The 20,854-nt window shown below is 40.6% G+C and overlaps 1 protein-coding gene across 1 annotated transcript in view; it reads left to right on the plus strand.

Annotated features, from left to right (window-relative positions):
• Nucleotides 1-344: 344 nt before the first annotated feature.
• NDFIP1 (Nedd4 family interacting protein 1) overlaps nt 345-20,854 on the plus strand; it is a 44,058-nt gene continuing 23,548 nt past the window's right edge. The window contains exon 1 of the mRNA XM_004042729.5: nt 345-693. Within this exon, the coding sequence (XP_004042777.1) occupies nt 631-693 (63 nt within the window). The 5' untranslated portion in view covers nt 345-630. The remainder of the gene's footprint in view (nt 694-20,854) is intronic.

A 20,854-nucleotide genomic window follows, 5' to 3' on the forward strand; every position in this document is an offset into this window, starting at 1 on the left:
GGCAGATAAAAGAAGGGGGTGAATAAGAACCACGATTCTGCTGCCAGACACGAGGGATCAGGTCGCTGCTGTGAAGATTGTCAACCTCTCTGGTTGCCAACGACCTCGAGAATGGGGCTGTGGTCCCTGCGTCAGGGCGGTTGTGCTGAAGGCTGGATGAGTGCACGTAGGTGAAGCTCAGTGCTTGGCACGAAGTGCTCATCAGCAGCATCGCCCTTGCTTTGGGCTGGCCTGTTAGTAATTCGTTTTTAGTGGAATCGAATACAACACTTGAGCCTCGGAGGCTCAGGTCGTCGGAGCAACTACACCCGGGCCGGTGCACCTCGGGGAGGCGGCGCAGGGCTAGGCTAGGCCGGGCCGGGCCGGGCAGGGCGGCGCGAGTCGGGGGTGGGGCGGCGGCGCAGCGCCGTCGTCGTAGTCCCCGCCTCTTCCCCAGGGGCCGCGTCGGAGCCTCGGCGGCGGCGGCAGTGCTTACAGCCTGAGAAGAGCGTCTCGCCCGGGAGCGGCGGCGGCCATCGAGACCCACCCAAGGCGCGTCCCCCTCGGCCTCCCAGTGCTCCCAGGCCGCAGCGGCCGCGCCCTTTCAGCTAGCTCGCTCGCTCGCTCTCCTTCCCTGCTGCCGGCTGCGCCATGGCGTTGGCGTTGGCGGCGCTGGCGGCGGTCGAGCCGGCCTGCGGCAGCCGGTACCAGCAGGTAAGCGGCGCCCGACTCCAGCCCCGGACTCCGGTCCCTGGCTCTGCCCTGCCCGCTGGTCGCCTCAGGCCTCTCTGGCCGGCCCGCGGCCAACTCGACGCCGGGGCTTGGCAGGCCGCGCTGGGCCTGGAGGGGCGGGTCGGGCCCCGGGCTCGGATTCGAGGCTGCCACGGGCCCGGCCTGCCCGTCCGCGACCCCAGGTGGGACTCCGGCGGTGGAAAGCCCTCCTCCCGGCCTCGTTTCCCGCATTTCCCAGGGCGGGCGGGTCCCTGAGTCAGAACCCGCGACCCACAGGCGGCATCGATCTGAGGCATTCGTTTTTCATTTTTCCACCTTTGGTTTGATGTCATTGGAAAAGAAAGAAAGAAAAAAGCATGAAACGGAAACTGGGTGGAGAGAAAAGATTAAAATCTCTGCTGCTGCCGATAGCTCCCTACAGCAAGATGCTATTGCTCAGGGTTTCAGAGCCTAGTTTGTCGAAACCCATCCCCCTCGTCTCCGTTTTAAGACAAAAGTAAAAAATGAAGCAAGAGACCAGCCCGCAGTTTGCAGTAGATTTGGAAGAGGCGATGTTTGGCTGTGGTGATGCCCCAAAAGGGAGAGCTACGATGAAGTCTGCAGGGCGTGTGCCGGGTGTATTTTAAATGCTTGGAAGTGACGTTTTAAAAGATTTGATGGCATAGCTGGGGAGGAAATGTATAGGGAATGATTGGATCATTTTCTCGGGTTTGATTTAATACATTGAGGCCCCAGGGAAAAGAGCTGCTTGTTTCACTCCCCGTCTGTAGCTAAGTTCCCCCAGGAAATTTAGAGACCTTCTGCAGGGTTTTTGGAAGTGTTAATCTAACATACAGTAATGGTGGGAATTGAGCCAGGTGGTAAACTGATGTTGATTGGAACCGCAAATAATGGCTTGTGTTTGTCATGTTTCGGATGCTTTCGGTGCATACAGATGTCAATCCTGCTTTTATCAAATAAAATGTCCTATCTTAGACGATCTACAATTTTATATTTTAGAAGTAAGGAAAGCCAGCCAGTACGATGAAAACGTAGATTAACCCTGGTGCGGCCGGTTACTGGTTTGTTTTGCTATCATCAGCCATGTGTTGCAATCCGCCCCCACTCAGGCTTGGACTCCCAAAATGACTAGTTAAGAATTTCGCTTCTTGGTTTTATAAACACGGCCCAAATTGTGGCAATGCAGTTAATCCTTAGATCTCTTCAGAGCACATGGATCTAGCACATGCTTTTTTTGTATGACCTTGGGCAGCCTGCGGGTTCCTTACTGCTTTAATAAAATGGGAATAACAGATGTCACTTAACTGTCACCACAGTGTTTGCAAATCACCCCTACTGTATACTGTCATCTGATTTCATCCTTTTCATCCTGACTTGGATAAGGCTAACAAGCAAAAGAGCTGTGGTTTTTCTTTGTACTGCCATCTTCTTGAGCTGTTAGGTAATGCTGACATACTGCTAGAATACAAAAAATTTGCTGGAGTATCAAAATCATGTATTCCTTAGTGTGGCATTTAATATTTTTTAATTATGCAGAATTGAAGTATAAAAAAACGAAAAAAAAATCTTCCTAGAAAAATTGTAAAAGATGAAAGCCCAAAAAACTGCAAAACCCTCCCTAAACAAAAACCAAATAAATAACCAAAGGTAATATTTTAATGTGCATTCTTGTGAGTTTATAGCTATGTAAATATACATAGTTATAGATCAGTATATGTGTGTACAGATAAGGAATGCAGGAAAGCTAATATTGATTTTTTTATGCAACAATCACAGTATTAAGTAATTTACATCCTTTTTTTTCCATTTAATCCATACCAAACCCTTATGAACCAGGGTTTGTTCTCATTGTCAAAGACTCAAAGTGGCTCAGTAACTTGCCTCAAGGTCACAAGCTGCTAAGTAGTGATTATAAGGATATACACACACTCACCTACTTAAAACACAGGCTCACAGTCCAAATATAGGTGTATGCATTAGCAGATATATACACATGCATATGTATTCTCTTATGTACCCATATATACATATACAGACATATCTTTGTACATTCTTGTGCAGTTTTATGAGCCCCGATCATACTTGCACATACTTTTGCACGTGTCCATGTGTATCTTGTTCTCAGACATGTGCATTCATACATTTGCACATGTGTATCATGCACATGTATCCACAAAGGCATGCTAGATAAATAATGAAATAGGTTCATAATTCTATTTTGTAATGTTCTTCACACAATGTTATTAATGTCTTCTATATAAAATATTTTTAATGTCTGCATGGCATGTAATTGTATGGCTGAATCATAATTTAACTAATTGCTTAGCTTTGGTCACTAAGAATGTTTACAGTTTTTTTCATTGACTGAAATTTATTTTACATACGTCTTCAACCGTTTCCTTAGCATAAATTACTAACCATGGAAATGCCTGGTCAGAGAATATGCATTTTTAAAAGGCTTTTGAATTATAGAATGATGGTGAATTGTCCAGGCAACTTGATAGAAGCATGATACTCTTTGGTTGTCACACAGGGCTGTTCTGACTTCTATTTGATCTGGTTAATCAAATTGAGCTAGTTTTCTCACCAAGTAAATGTAATGGAAAACTGTATGATTCATTCATAAATGCAAACACAGTTTTGTCTTTATGGTCTTTTTATTGGTAGTGTAATATGTGGACAACTTGAATTTAGCATAGTGACAGACTATGCAGAAAGGGTAGGCTCAACCAGGTGTGGTGGCTCACACCTGTAATCACAGCACTTTGGGAGGCCGAGGTGGGCAGATCACTTGAGGTCAGGAGTTCGAGACCAGCCTGGCCAACATGGCAAAACCTTGCCTCTACTAAAAATACAAAAATTAGCCAGGTGTGGTGGCACTCACCTGTAATCCCAGCTACTTGGGAGGCTGAGGCAGGAGAATTGCTTGAACCTGGGAGGCAGAAGTTGCAGTGAGCCAAGATTGTGCCACTGAACCCCAGCCTGGGTGACAGAGCGAGACTGTCTCAAAAAAAAAACCAAACCAAAACAAAAAATGGCCAGGCAAGGTGGCTCATGCCTGTAATCCCAGCACTTTGGGAGGCCGAGGCGGGCAGATCACAAAGATCACGAGGTCAAGAGATTGAGACCATCCTGGCCAACATGTGAAACCCCATCTCTATTAAAAATACAAAAATTAGCTGGGCGTGGTGGCGTGCACCTGTAGTCCCAGCTACTCAGGAGGCTGAGGCAGGAGAATCGCTTGAACCCGGGAGGCAGATGTTTCAGTGAACTGAGATCGTGCCACTGCACTCCTGCCTGGCGACAGAGCAAGACTCTGTTTAAAAAAAAAAGTGCGGTGTGGTGGTGCACATCTGTAATTCCAGCTACTTGGGAGGCTGAGGCAGGAACATCACTTGAACCCAGGAGGCAGAGGTTGCAGTGAGCTAGGATCGCGCCACTGTACTCCAGCTTGGGTGAGCAAGACTGTCTTAAAAAAAAAAAAAAAAAAAAGGCACCGAGGTGGGCGGATCACGAGGTCAGGAGATCGAGACCATCCTGGCTAACATGGTGAAACCCCATCTCTACTAAAAATACAAAAAATTAGTTGGGCGTGGTGGCACGTGCCTGTAGTCCCAGCTACTGGGGAGGCTGAGGCAGGAGAAACCCGGGAGGTGAAGATTCAGTGAGCCGAGATCGCGCCACTGCACTCCAGGCTGGGCGACAGAGTGAGACTCTGTCCAAAAAAAAAAAAAAAAAAAAAAAAAGAAGCTAGGCTTATAGGTTCCCCTGGCATTATTTTTATTTTTTTTCATTTTTGCATTTTGAAACTGAGACTGTGTCTCAGACAGTATGGAAGCACTATTTTAGAAAGACCTAAGTACGCCCATACTGAGTGCTGAGAAACCTGTTGCATGTTTCTCTCCCTCAGGATGTTAACTCCCGTTCATCCATAGATGAACGCAGATCTTCTGCAGTAGATGTGTGCATGAATTTTGCCAATTCATTTCAAGTATTTTGGGATACTTGGATTTGAATTCAATGTAAGTGGGTGATGATGACACTGCCATGTAGGTTCAAACAGATTACAGAATGTTTAGTTCTGGACTTGCCTCATTACCTGCTAAAGAAATTGCCCATTTGTGAGCATCACCAATACTCTGTATGATAGTTTGATGACATTATAGTGCAGCTTTTGGAATGGTATACTTTTGGATAAATTCTCTCAGGATTATGGAGGAATATTTTGATGAGCATAAGAATTTCATCTCTGATAGGTCAAACCATATTCATGTTAAATTATTAGATGAAGTAATGATCCTGGAGGAAGGAATGAATAGTGCTTATGTGGCTTTTTTGCTTATTTTTCAGTTTCAAAAGAAGTTATAATTATATCACAGAATGCCAACATAACCTAAATGTCAAAGTTTCTTAAGTTATATGCTGTATTTGTGGCCTACATGGTCAGTGATCAAAGAAAATTTATAAAAATATTAGGAAGATGGGTAAATTATTCCTTTGAAAACTTTAATTGTGGTAAAATACACATAAAATTTACCATGTTAACCACTTTTAAGTATACAGTTTAGTGGCATCAAGTACATTCACATTGTTGTGGAACCAGTCCATCTCCAGAACTTTCTCACCTTGCAGAACTGAAACTCCATATCCATTAAACAATAACTCTCCATTCCCCGTCCTCCAGCCCCTGGAAGCCGCCATTCTACTTTCTATGTATTTGACTACTGTAGGTACCTCTCATAAGTGGAATTAGACAGGATTTGTCCTTTTGTGACTGGCATATGTCACTTAGCATAATGTCTTCAGAGTTCATCCATGTTGTAGCATGTGTCAGAATTTCCTGCCTCTTTAAGGCTGAATAATAGTCCATTTTATATATGTACCACATTTTGTTTATGCATTCATTTGTTGACGGATGCTTGGTTTGCTTCTACCTTTTGGTCATTGTGAGTAATGCTGCTATAAAAAACATGAGTCTACAAATATCTTTCAAGTCCCTGCTTTCAGTTCTTTTGGATATACCCAGAAATGGAATTGCTGGGTCATACGGCAATTCTATTTTTAAGTTTTCGAGGAACTCCCATACTGTTTCCCATGGCAGCTTCACCATTTTATTTTCCCACCAGCAATGCATAAGGATTCCAATTTCTCCATATCCTCAACATACTTGTTATGTTCTCTTTTTTGTTTTTGTTTTTTTGATAGTAGCCATCTAATGGGTGTGAAGTGGTATCTCATTGCAGTATTGATCCCTATTTCCCTAATAATTAGTGATGTTGAGCATCTTTTCATGTGCTTATTGGCCATTGCTATTTTCTTTAGAGAAAATGTGTATTCAAGTTCTTTGTTCATTTTTGAGTTGAGTTTTTTGTTTTGTTGTCGAGTTGTAGGAGTAATTTCTTCATGATGTTTACATTTTCAACTTTTTACTATGGACATTTCAAACACATACAATAATAAAGTAGTATAAGAAACTTTATGTACCATCACCCAGCTTCAGCAATTGTGAATGAATGGCCAATATTATTTCATTTATACTCACCACATTATTTTGAAACAAATCCTAGAAATCATATATTGATAAATATTTCTATGTGTAACTCTAAAAGAAAACAAATGGTATGATATTTCAAGAAGATACCACATGAGGAATATATCATGAGAGCTCTCTTGTAATCTGTGAGGAGTATGGAAACAGGATTTGTCAGTGTCGGGCTGTGGATCCATAACTAACTGTCCTTTGTATTGATTGGGCTCACTCTTGCCAAGCCTCATGCTTTGTTTTTGTAGCAGTGATAGATTCCTGTTAATCTATCCTTGTTTTCTTACCTGATCCCATGGGTGACCACTTGTTAGGCAAGATTTATTTGGCTTAATCAAACTATCTGTGTCCTGAAAATAGGGCAGTGCTTCCTGGTTTGGGCAGAAACCAAGGCCCAATTGAACTGCTCTAGGGAATTTTGCTCTAAGCTGATGCCACCAGTAGTTTAACTGCACATAACTTCAAATTGTTTTATCCTAGACATTAATTATATTTCATAATTTTATGGTAGATTATAAAGTAAATCCTACCATGAGAATAACTTCATATTTTTATTAAGAAAGAAAAAAAGGCTCCAAGAGATTCAAGTGACATCCTCAGATTTATTTGTTTTTAGGGCTTTAAAATAATTATTTTGGTTTCTTAAAATGTTCTTATTTTACCTTTAAGCAAGTACAACAGCTTAGAAGAATTGTATTCTTTTTTGTTTGTTTGTTTTGAGATGGAGTGTCGTTCTTTTTGCTCAGGCTGGAAGGCAATGGCGCGATCTCGGCTCACTGCAACCTCTGCCTCCCAGGTTCAAGCAATTCTCCTGCCTCAGCCTCCTGAGTAGCTGGGATTACAGGTGCCCACCACCACGCCCAGCTAATTTTTTGTATTTTTGGCAGAGATGGGGTTTCACCATGTTGGCCAGGCTGGTCTTGAACTCCTGACCTCAAGTGATCTGCCCGCCTCGGTCTCCCAAAGTGCTGGGATTACAGGTGTGAGCCACCGCGCCCGGCCTATATTCTTATAATAATGGACAATTTAGATAAAGCAACTTTAATACTTCTGTTCCATTCATACTAAAAATTGGCATGATGGTTTATCTTTTTTTCAAGTCATTGTTGCCAATAAGCTAGGCAACTGGCAAACATCATGTATGAAATTTTTTGGGCTTGACATACTTTCCAGTGGTAATTGCTTCTAGTGGTTGGCTAGGTGGGGGTATGAGTTAGAGTAGGCTCTGGGTATCCACAGGTTCTACATTCGCAGATTCAACCAACTGCAGATTGAAAATAGGGGAAAATAACCATACAATAATAAATAATAGTGCAAGTAAAATATACACTATAACAGCTATTTTACATAGCATTTACATTGTATTAAGTGTTATAAGTAAAGATGATTTAAAGTACATGAGGTAGGTTATATGTAAATACTATACCATTTTATGTCAGACGCTTGTGCATCCTCAGATTTTGGTATCTGTGGGGAGTCCTGGAACCAATTCCCAGTGGATACTGAGGGATGACTGTATGATATGTCTTGTTAACTTGACCAAGAGTGGTAGTAAAGCAAGTGTAACCTGATATCACTTAGCACATCCTGCTGTTACAATAAGGCTTACTCATGATTTTTCTGAATAACATAATTTATATTAAATGTCCTAAATACTAGCACTGATCGAGTTTAAGAGCATTCCTAGTGAAATATTTTCTTATTAATGCAGTTCCCTTCATATGTATATTTATTTATTTATTTCCTTCCTTCCTTCTTTCTCTCTCTCTCTCTCTCTTTCTTTCTTTCTTTCAACAGAGTCTTGCTCTGTTGCCCAGGCTGGAGTGCAGTGGCGCAATCTTGGCACACTGCAACCCCTGCCTTCCAGTTTGAAGCCATTCTCCTGCCTCAGCCTCCGGAGTAGCTGGGACTACAGGTGCCCGCCACCATGCCCGGCTAATTTTTGTATTTTTAGTAGAGGTGGAGTTTCACCATGTTGGCCAGGCTAGTCTCGAACTCCTGACCTCAAATGATCCACCCACCTTGGCTTACAGAGATTACAGGTGTGAGCCACCATGCCCAGGCTACCTTCATATGTATTTTTCTTTTCTCTTCTCTCCTCTTCTTTTTTATTTATTTATTTATTTATTTTTGAGACAGGGTCTGGTTCTGTCACCTAGGCTGTAGTGCAGTGGTGAGAGCTCTGCTCACTGCAATCTCTGCCTTCTGGGTTCAAGAGATTCTCGTGCCTCAGCTTCCCAAGTAGCTGGTGTTACAGGTGCATGCCACCACGCCTGGCTAAGTTTTGTATTTTTAGTAGAGATGGGGTTTTACCACGTTGCCCAGGCTGGTCTCGAACTCCTGGCCTTAAGTGATCTGCCCATCTCTGCCTCCCAAAGTGCTGGGATTACAGGCATGAGCCACCGGGCCCGGCCCATATGTGTAATATATTTCTTATCCCCCTCCCCGAGCAATTTAGCATAATCTTTGACCATTTTTCTGTTTTTGTCTTTTAAATTAGTTTATCTCAGCAATATTAATTAGTACTTACCATAATCAAAGGCTTGAATACAATTTGGAGGTCTATCTGGAGACTGGACAATTTATGAATAGAGATATAAGGGTTTAGGGAGTGGTGCCTGTTTAATAATGATTTCATTTTCTTTTTTTGCTGTTTTTTTTTTTTTGAGATGGAGTCTCACTCTGTCGCCAGGCTGGAGTGCAGTGGCGAAATCTCAGCTCACTGCAACCTCCGCCTCCTGGGCTCAAGTGATTCTCCTGCCTCAGTCTCCTGAGTAGCTGGGACTACAGGCGCCCGCTATCACGCCCAGCTAATTTTTTCTATTTTTAGTAGAGGGGGTTTCACCATGTTGGCCAAGATGGTCTCGATCTCTTGACCTCATGATCCACCCACCTCCATCTCCCAAAGTGCTGGGATTACAGGTGTGAGCCACTGCGCCCGGCCGATTTCATTTTATCATTCAATGCTTAAATGTGATATTTAAAATTAAGCATTTTGTATTAAATAGTAATACATTCTTCATGTGCTAGATTCAAACAGTAACTTTCTAAAGAAAAACTTGATTTCCCTTTCCTCCCTATCTCTTTGCAGAGCTGTAACTGCTCCTCAAGTTTGGTGTGCGTTCTACAGGCTTTTTTTTTTTTTTTTTTTTTTTTTTGAGACAGGGCCTCACTCTGCACCCAGGCTGGAGTGCAGCCACATAGTCTTGGCTCACTGCAACCCTCCATCTTCAGGCTTTCTTCTTAACCTTTCCTTGGCTTTAAATGTTTTTTAAATAAATCTATACTTTCAAATAGACTTTACTTTTTGGAACTTTTTTCCCCCTAAGATGGGTTCCTGCTATGTTGCTACCCAGGCTGGCGTCAAACTCCTTGGCTCAAGCGATCCTTCCCCCACTGGCCTCTCGAGTAGCTGGGACCACAGGCACACACCAACACACCCAGCTGAAACATTTTTAATTTTTCAGAAACACTGAGAAGACAGTAGAGAGTTTCCATATGCCCTATGCCCAGCTTTCCCTATTAGCACCTTATATCAGTATGGTACGTTTTTCACAATTATTGAACCAATATTAGTACATTGTTATCAATTAAAGTCTGTACTTTGTTCAGATTTTCTAAGTTTTTACCTAATGTCCTTTTTCTGTTCCAGGATCCCATCCAGGATCCAGGATGATATAATGTGGTAATGTTACATTTAGTCGTCCTGTCTCCTTAGGCTCTTCTTGGCTGTGAGTTTCTCAAACTTTCCTTGTTTTTGATGAGCTTGACAGTTTTGAGGAGTATTGGTCAGGTCTTTGTAGAATGTCCCTCAATTGGGGTTTGTTTGATGTTTTTCTCGTGATTAGACTGGGGCTGTGGATTTGGGGGAAGACCACAGGTAAAGTGCTGTTCTCATCACATCATATCAAGAATGCACACCATCAACATGACTTATCATTGCTGACATTGACCTTGATCACCTGGCTGAGGTAGTGTTTCTCAGGTTTCTCTTCTGTAAAGATACGTTTTACCCCACTTTCCATACTTACTCTTGGGAAGGAAGTCACTATGCATGGTCCACACATAAGGAGTGGGGAGTTAGGTAACACCTCGCTGAGGGCCAAGTACTGACATAAATTATTTGGAATTTCCTGCATGGGATATTTGTCTCTTCTCTGATAATTTGTTTAGTATTTATATCTGTATGGACTCATAAATATTTATTTTATTCTTCCAATTATCCAATAACTGCTTTATTTTATTGCTTAAATTGCATACCTCCATCATTGTGGATTTTTTTTTAACCACTTCCATACTTTTTGGCACTAGGCTCATCTTATATATTTCCTGCACTATCCTAGAATCAGGCATTTTTCCAAGGAGCCTAGGTTCCTTTTATTGAAAAATAGTACTACAAACCAAGATCTGTGCTCCTTGCTACTAGGGTGTCATTGCTTTTAGGCCTTCTAAGCTGACAGAGCAAGGAACTATATATGTCTGTATATTAACCTGTGGGTATACACATCTGTAACTATTTCTGTATGTACCATCTATCTATATTAAGCTAAACATAAGTTCACACTAATATCTCCACCTCTAATTTGTTACCATATGGGTCACTCTAGCCTACTCCCCTTATCTATAAACTCCCACTCCAACATGGAGAAACCTGGCTCACTTCCACCATCCATTTACATCATTCTTCAGTTCTGATATACATGTGTAAGTTGTATCAGAATTATTAACCCACACCCCTGTGGGAAATAGTATTACAACCACTACAGGACAAAGCATATGTATAGTTCCTTTGCCTTTAGTCTTAAAAACTCTACTTATTTCCAAATGTTACTTAGGTCAGCACCTTTTCCTCCACCCACTTGAGTGAGGTTGTTTCAAACATTTATAATACAGTTATCTTGTTTTGTCACATTTTGCATACATCCTCCAGCCACCTAAGTGGATTTTTAAAATTTGCATACCTTAAGATTCTTTCTTTGTGCTATCAAGTTCTATAAATTTTCACAAATGCATAGTGTCTTATTTTTTTCTTTTTAAACAACACATTTTAAGAAAAATGGTAGGACTGATTTTTCTTTATTTTCCAAACTTTCTGCTAGTGATCATGTTTGCTTTCTTTTTAAAGTACCTTTAAAGAAAATTTTATTTAGAAATAATTTTAAACTTAGAGAAGGTTGCAAGAATAGTATAACATAACACTCATATATCTATTACCAAATTCATCTTAGACTTATTGTTAAATTTTGATTAACAATGAATACAATCCTATAAAAATTGAAAGCGCTACAGATAAAACCCAAGTCCCTTTAATCATCACAGTCCTTTCTCTATAGAATTCAGTGTTGATTTAGCTACTTGTTGTCAAATTATTATTATTATTATTTTTGAGACAGAGTCTCGCTCTGTTGTCCAGGCTGGAGTGCAGTGGTGCCATCTCAGCTCACTGCAATCTCTGCCTCCCGGGTTGAAGCAATTCTCCTGCCTCAGCCTCCCGAGTAGTTGGGATTACAGGCACGCACCACAATGCCCAGGTAATTCTTGTATTTTTAGTAGAGATGGGGTTTCACTATGTTGGTCAGGCTGGTCTCAAACTCCTGACCTCAGGCGATCTGCCCACCTCAGCCTCCCAAAGTGCTGGGATTACAGGCATGAGCCACTGCACCCGGCCCAAACTTTCTTTCTGTTTATAAATCTCGTCTACAGCCATACCACTCCGAACATGCCCAGTCTCGTCTGTTTATAAATCTCATTTTCACTTGTACTTCTACCAGTACCTGGTGCCACCAGTTCTTGAGCTTTTGGGGGATACAAAACAGGTTGTTTTTTGGCTTTCTGGTTTAGGATTTAGCTTTCTTGGGTCTGCTGAGTCAGTTACCACTTGTCATCCTGCTTCTAGCTTTCAGAAATTTATTGCTGCTTCCTTTCCTGTTGCTTGTAAGTGTTTTTGCCTTTAAACAAGCAACATTTTACTCACATTTATATTTAAGAGGGTTTCAGGAGGAATAAGAGGCAACTGTCTAATCTTTAATTGGACATTATACAGTAATTGTAATTCTTTGTGTTTCATTTGCTAAACTTGCAGACTTAGTGAGGCCAAAAACACCAGCCATGTCACTGTTCTGTCCCCAGACCCCACATCAGTTGTGGCGTGACACATTTAATGAGAGTTGTTAAATTAACCTAGCAGTTGAATACTTGCAGAATGAAACATTCTGTGATGATAGTGTAACAGGAAAGGTATTAAATGCTTGATGCACCTACTTTTTGGCTTTCTTTGTTCTTGCAGGAAGAGGGGACCTCATGACCAGGCCTGAATCAAGGTGGACTCTCCTGAATAGAATACCTTTTCCCACCCATAATGTCTACCTGAGTATGCTCTACTCCAGGCTAATGAGCAAGCATAGCTTTTGGAACTTCTCACTATCAGAGCTGAGCAGGCTGCAGTCAACATGCAAGGCTGGGTTCTACGCATGGCTCTGTCACTGTCTTTCAGTGTCTACATTTGATTTCACTGTCTTTTCAATGTGGAATATTCCATTCTTGGGATATACCAATTGGTTGTTTTTAGAAGAAACAATACTGTAGGAATTACATTGTGATCAAGATAAGTTTTCCTTCATATATAACACAAACTTTAATTGAGCACCTGAGCACTTAATGCTAAGTGCTGTAGGTTGAATACTAAATGTTAAACATTTCTCATTTCTAAAGAGATAAAGGTTGGAGATGTCTGTTTCTCCTTTGTGTTTCTTTTCTGTTATTTCTTTTTAAAATTGGTAACTATAGAGCCATACTATTCTTTTCATTTTTATTGTGAAATTATGGATACATATGAAAGGAATACATAGTATAGATATACCTTGTGCAAAATAACAATAATAAATCAGAGACCTGTGACTGCCATCCAAATCATAGCAATCTTTTTTGAAAGTTTGTTTGTTTCACACGTATTCTTTTAGACCAGTCAGTAGGAGAGAGCTGCTTTTGCCTTAGTTGCTTTGTAAGGCCATGTTTCTCCTCAATTCTTCCGTGTTTAAAATGCACTCCTTGTGCTGAGTACTGATGGGGATACCATACCTGCTGTTCTCCTCTCCTGAAACCATCATCACTGTCCTCTCTACAGTTATAGCAGTCATCTGTGTATGGCTACATGCATAGCCTGTGAATTTATTTGGAGATTTGTAAAGTAATATGAATACTTTTCATAGATGCAAACTGGTAAGTTAGAATGGTATTAAGATTAGCTGCTGTTTCTTCAGGTAAGTTCCTGTTAGAAATCTGCCTCCATGCCTGTTTTGGCCAACACTCACTAATGTATCCATGCTGTGCCACTCACTGGTAAGTGCTGGGGTGAATGCTGTGATAAACCATGCAAAGGTCTCAGTCCACAGAGGGCTCACAGTCTGCATCACTATCCTCATACAGTCTTTTTCTTCTCCCATTTCTGAATTGTTAGTGAAGTATGATTTATGTATAAAAACATGTACAATCATAAATGTGCAGCTCAATGAATTTTCACAAACTGAACATGCACAGCTAACTAGTACTTAAATCCAGAAACAGCATTACCAGCACTCCAAAAGATCCCTTCAGTGCCTTTCCAGTCACTCTCCTCCCAGGGCATGCTCACTGGTATGTTTAGTTTGCCTATTCTTTAAAAAAATCTTTATATGAATCTAATCATACAGTAAATACTGTTTTGAGTCTGGCTTCTTTTGCTCAACATGATGTTGCAAAATTTACCCATGTGGGTTACAGTTTATTCATGCACACTGCTGTCTCATTATGTGAAAATACCACAATTTATTTACCTATTCTACTGTAGATAGGCATTTGAGTAATTTCCAGTTTTATGAATACCGTTGCTTTTTCCCTCCTTATGTGTCTTTTGGTATCATATGTAAATGTTTCTGTTGGACATATAACTAGGAGTGGAATTGCTGAATACGTGTAAATTCATTTTTTGTTGATATTGGCAAACAGTTTTCTAAAGTAGTTGTACAGGTTTATACTCCCATCAGTAGTGTAGTGTGAGAGTTCTGGTTATTATATATTCTCAACAACATTTGGTATTTTCTGTATTTTATTTTGGTCATCATCTGTGGTTTTAATTTTCATTTCTATAATGACTAATGAAATAGAGCACCTTTTTGTAAGTTTATTGGCCATTTAGATATCTTTTTTTGTGAAATGTCTATTCAAGTCTTGTCCCTTTTTTTATTGAATGGCTTTCTTATTGATTTTAAGAAGTTCTTTATATATTTTGGATATAAGTCCATTGTCTGAAAAATATATCCTCCCACTCTTTGGATTTTCTTTTCACTTTCTTAATGGTGTCTTCTGAATGAATAGTAGAGTTCTTGTGTGTGTGTTTTGGTTTTGTTTTGTGTTTTAGGCAGAGTCTCGCTCTGTTGCCCAGGCTGGAGTGCAGTGGGGTAATCTCGGCTCACTGCAACCTCTACCTCCCAGGTTGAAGTGATTCTCGTGCCTCAGCCTCCCAAGTAGCTGGGACTACAGGGGCATGCCACCACACCCAGCTAATTTTTCTATTTTTAGTAGAGATGGGGTTTCACCATGTTGGCCAGGCTGGTCTCAAACCCCTGACCTCAAGTGATCCTCCCACCTTGGCCTCCCAAAGTGCTGGTATTACAGGCATGAGCCACTGTGCCTGGCCCAAACAAGTGATTTTTAAAATTGTTCTTGAAATCTAAAAGAATTATTTTTTTTTAAGAGGCAGGGTCTTGCTATGTTGCCCAGGCTGGTCTTGAACTCCTGGGCTCAAGCAGTCCTTCCACCTCAGCCTCCCAAAGTGCTGGGATTACAGGTGTGATCCACCATGTCCAGCCATAAAATAATTCTTGAATAGATGCCAGTTGTAGTCCATGGTCTGTTGTGACTTTTTTTTCCCCTTTGGAAGGAGCTGCTTAATGTATCGTTTTAAATGACAAATAATTAGGAGCTTGTTTGTGCTTCCATGTTTCTACTTTAGAGCTTTAACGTATCTTAGATGAAATCTATATACGGGGTCTTGAGGGGTTAAAACAGAATGTATTTACCACCTTTGCATTTAAATTATGGGCTAGATTTTATATAAATTATTTTAAAATGAGTCTGATACAGCCACTATTTTTAGTATTGTTTACTCTGTAAACAAAAGATGACCAGTTCCTGCTATTCTGTCAAAGTCAGGGAGCCAGGTGCGTAGTCTCCTTTTCAACTTGTCTTTCTCTAGGGCTTTAAATCCTTCTCAAATGGGCCCTGGAGCTCTGAGCTAAGCCTGAATTTTCTTATGGAACCAAGAAGTGGAGAAAAAGAACTCACATTACTGAGGATATGGACTGGTTATAAATAGTGTAGATGCTACTTCTTAATTTAAAATGCTATATGTTCATGAGCAGCTAAACTTGCTATTAACTATTTGGAAATATTGAACAATTGTCGCTCCTTATTTCCGTAGTCTTTGTAAGATCATGACCCATCAAGGGCCTACCGTTAACCTCAAAGGCTCTTGGCTGTAGGTTTTCCTCAAGCTGGGTGCCAGAAAACAGAGGATTATTTGCTTGATAATATCTTGGTGGAGCCATCAGTACTAGAAATATTTGGATGTCAGACACAGATCCCAGGGGTTGGCAGGTTGATGATAATTTTCTGGTGCCACCCCAAAACCTTGCAGTGCTACTACCATAGCCATGGTTGGCTAATTAGTGCCTTCAGGGATGAGGGTTGATTTCTGCTAGTTCCTTGCCTTTCTCTTTGGATGGCATGCCTTCACTTGTTACTTGGACCTACGTAAAGAATAGGAAGATCAGAAGAAAACCGTAAAATTGATGATCATAGGTCACAGTATTTGTGCTTTCATTTCTAAGGACTCATTCTAACATAAATAATTTTCTCTTTCAAAACCAAGGTGTACTCATCAGTTATATTGATACATATCAACAGTGATGATAACCACAAAAATTTTAAATAGAAAGCTTTACAAACGGTTAGCTTTGTGAGGGGATTTACTGCAAAATTAGGGTATTCTTTTCATCTGTTATTGTATTGACTTTTAAAAACATTATTCTGATTACTTCGCTTTTCCTTTGGCAAATTTTGATTTTTAAATGTGTTTTCATTTTGCTATTAAGAGGATTTTCATTTATCTTTTCCATGGGAGATATTGAGGATGGTCTAAGTCTGGTAATTGGTTTGGTGGGTTTTTCTTTTCTTTTTTTTGGCTCCCCATGAGCAACTTGAAGATTGTTTTTTTTTTTGAGACGGAGTCTCGCCTCTGTCGCCCAGGCGGGAGTGGAGTGGCGCAGTCTCGGCTCACTGCAAGCTCCACCTCCCGGGTTCACACCATTCTCCTGCCTCAGCCTCCCAAGTAGCTGGGACTACAGGTGCCCACCATCATGCCCGGCTAATTTTTTTGTATTTTTAGTAGACCTGGGGTTTCACCTTGTTAGCCAGGATGGTCTCGATCTCCTAACCTCGTGATCTGCCTGCCTTGGCCTCCCAAAGTGCTGGGATTACCCACACCCGGCCTCTTGTACTATAATGTTTTTAAGGTTCATCCATGTTTCAGCATGTGTCAGTATCTCATTTTTTCTGGATGAATAATATTTCATTGTACAGATAAGCCACATTTTGTCGATCCCTTCGTAAGTTGATGAACATTGTTGGCTATTATGGATAATGCTACTGTGAAGATTCATGTACCAGTTTTTGCATGAACTTGTTTTCAGTTCTCTTGGGTATATACCTTGGAGTGGAATTGTTTGATGTTAATATAAATCTGTGTTGTTGTTTTTGTTTGAGACAGGATCTCACTCTGTTGCTCAGACTGAGCAACAGACTGGACTGGACTCACTGCAGCCTTGAACTCCTTGGCTAAAGTGATCCTCCTGTCTCAGTGTCTTGAGTAGCTGGATCACAGGTGTGCCGCCATGCCTGGCTAATTTTTAAATTTTTAGTAGAGACAGGGTCTTGCTGTGTTGCCCAGGCTGGTCTCAGACTCCTGGCCTCAAGTGATCCTCCTGCCTCAGCCTCCCAAAGTGCTGGGATTGCAGGCTGAGCCACTGTGTTTTCAGCCTATGTTTAACTTATTTTGAGGAACTGCCAAACTTTTCCACAGCAGCTGCACCATTTTACATTCCCACCAGCAGTGTATTAGAGTTCCCGTTTCTCCACATACTCAGCACTTGTTATTGTCTGTCTTTTTTATTATAGCCATCCTAGTAAGCATGAAGTGGTATTGAGTCTTGGTTTTGATTTGCGTTTTCCTGCTGACTTAATGATGTTGAGCATTTTGTGTCTACTGGCCTTTTGTATATCTTCTTTGGAGAAATGTCTATTCAAATCATTTGCCCATTTTATAATTGGGTTGCCTTTTTATTGTTTAGTCTCTCTTATCTTGTCAGAATTATTTAAAATATCTTCCCCTAATTAATAACAATTAGAGAATTTTTCTTGAATGTAAATAATTTGGTGATGTTAGAATAACAGAGTTTATATTTACAATATATAAAGTAAATGTACAGGCCACACAAACTTAATGATTATTTCTGAACAGCAGTAAAATGGCATACTCAGCTGTTTACCAAAAGAAATGTGCTTGTTTACTTTTTGTAATTATACTGCCTTGTTTTGGTAGGATTTAGGGACTATGCAGAAGTAGTGGGTTGGTAATGAGAGCTTTAAAAATTGCGTTTTAAGGTAAAAGTTTTAGCAATTAACTCTAAGATAGAAGTAGTAAATAACATTCAAAGCTAGAGTTCAAGCATTGATCCAGAATTTTCTGATATTTATTTTTAATAACTTAAAGAAGGGACTTGAAACTTACAAGAATTTTCTTGCTGTTTAAATACGACCAAACCAAGAAAAAATTAAGTAGTGAAAATACTTGCAACTTTATGGACTTACTGGATACTTCAGCATTATTTTTCACGTGCTTTGTTTGTTTGTTTGTATGAATTCTGAGGTGTATGTTGATACCTTTTCTCATATATAAGGATTTATGAGTTTTGTTTAGTGTAGGGTTTTTTGTTGTTCTCTCATTCTTAGTAAATATAGATAATCCAAGAATGACTTTTAAGTGCCTTTAGGTCCTGCCATTTGCTACAGTTATAAATGTTGCCCCTTGCTTAGCCCTAATCCTACCCCCAGCTCTGCTATTGCTTAAAAACAACTCATTTTAGAACTGCTTAGTGAGGAGGGCGGTGGTGAAGCTTTCTTGCTGATTGGGAACTCAAATAATAGTTTAAATCTGTAGGGTATAATGTCTTAAACTTGTTAAATTCAAGTTTGTTTCTATTAGAATTAGAACTATATATGATTTCTGTGTTGGAGATTCATAAAAATGTCACATTTATTTTTAATAACAATAGGACCTAGATACAGAGGAAGGTGATAAGGAGGGAAAAAAACCCCTCTATTTTATTTTATTTATTTATTTATTTTTGAGACAGAATCTCACTGTGTCGCCCAGGCTGAAGTGCAGTGGCTTGATCTCAGCTTACTGTAACCTCCACCTCCCAGGATCAAGCGATTCTCGTGCCTAAGCCTCCCGAGTAGTTGGGACTACAGGTGCACGCCACCACACCTGGTTGATTTTTGTATTTTTAGTAGAGACGAGGTTTTACCATGTTGGCCAGGCTGGTCTCAAACTCCTGACCTCAAGTGATCCGCCCACCTCAGCCTCCCAAAGTGCTGGGATTACAGGTGTGACTTGAGAACAAAACCTTAGTAGCACCTATTTGTAAATAAATGTTTTTTTAAAATTGAAGGTCATCAAGGCCAAAGGCACCATGGCAGATTGTGACATATCTGAAGTAGGAAGAGTTTTAGGGTTCTTCTGGGGAGCCATTCTAGTCTGCTCAGCACATAGAGGGGAGCAAAGGTAATCGGGAAAAGAGTAAGGGCATACTCTGGGTGTGAGAAAGTGAAAGGTCATCTGAATTCTCAGGTGATTGGATTATTTATTTCTTAGTGATGGAGGCATAGGTAGTTATAGGTAGTTCTGTATTAAACTCTACTTTGTGTGGCCTGTGTAGGTAATTGTATAGCTGTATTTGGAAAAAATGCCATTTAAATCATATTTCAGCCAGGTGTGGTGGCTCACGCCTATAATCCCAGCGCTTTGGGAGGCTGAGGCAGGTGGATCACTTGAGGTCAGGAGTTTGGTACCAACCTGGCCAACATGGCACAACCCCATCTCTACTAAAAATACAAAAATTAGCCAGGTATGGTGGTGCATGCCTGTAATCCCAACTACTTGGGAGGCTGAGGCGGAAGAATCACTTGAACCTAGGAGGCAGAGGTTGCATTGAACCAAGATGGTACCACTGCACTCCAGCCTGGGTGACAGAGTGAGATTCTGTCTCAAAAAAATAAAAATTAAAAAAAATAAATCATATTTGAAGTTTAGTAAAATTGATCAGAATTTTAACAGAAATTGTATGACAGGAAAAAAAATCCAGTGTCCAACAGCTATTTATTATCTATCACAGTCACTCAAAGGATATCCCCCCTACCCTTGCCCAACATCTCTGTGCACTGAGAGCAGAAGTTCCCAGATCTGTCCCAGTTTTCAGATCTGTCTCTCTGAGTATCCCCTACAACCCAGATTCTGTGACAGTTAAATTGGACTCGGGCTTCCACTGACCCAGTTGATGGAAGAGACTGAGCATCTTTCCAACTCTAACCCCAACGTGACAATGCCACGTATTCTTTCAGAAAGTGTCAGGAAAGAGCCCGAAGATCCCTGAGCTCCAGGGACATGGCAGGGAGGCTGCACAGAAGGGTTCCCAGGGGCGGAAAAGGGGAATCTTAAAAATAAATTTTGGAACCAAGTAATCAATTTTATAGCACACTCTAGTTCTAGCGCACATGATTCCTCCACTTGTTAGTAAATGCCTGACTTGTTGCCCCTGAAGTGTAAAAAGATGTATATTTAAGGATTCCATTGTTCAGCAAGTTATTATGCATGCAGATGGCAGGCACTAAGTGCTTACTCTTTTTGAAGGTGATTGCCTCTCTCCCCGATCCCCCTACATTGCAGTGTTTTGTTTTAAACAGCTTTCTTGATGGAGCCTAATCTTATCACCAGCATTATAGAAATAAGCCAGAGTGAGAAGCCTGTACAGTGAGGTCTTGGGATTATACCATAGTCATAATGGTGTTTTAAATTGTTTTTATTTTTCAATTGAAAAAAGTACACTATTCTAAAGTAGTGAATTTTAATGGAGTAAACTCTTCACCTGGAAGTGTTTTTTTCCTTACCAAAGTGAAAATTGGTGGTTCTAAGAAAGCTGGAATTTATTTGCACTGTCATCTTTTACTATGGTGGGGGATGATCAAATTTAACATTTCCAAGTTGCCAGGAGACAGGCAGCCTATCTTATAAATATTGTCATAGAAGACCTCTTAACCTCTTTGTTCTTTGGATTTCTGTATTTCTTAGAATTGTCATGCTTCCTTTCTGAGACCTAAATTATGCAGGGGTAACGTGATTACTTTGACACCAAGCTCAGGAAATATAAAACGGGTTAAGTATAAACCAAGCTAGGTTTAAATGAAGTTCATTACTGGCTACAGTATATTAAGGGAACATATTCGAAA

Source organism: Gorilla gorilla, chromosome 4 (assembly GCF_029281585.2).
Source record: "Gorilla gorilla gorilla isolate KB3781 chromosome 4, NHGRI_mGorGor1-v2.1_pri, whole genome shotgun sequence".
In the NCBI taxonomy this organism is placed as follows: Eukaryota; Metazoa; Chordata; class Mammalia; order Primates; family Hominidae; genus Gorilla; species Gorilla gorilla.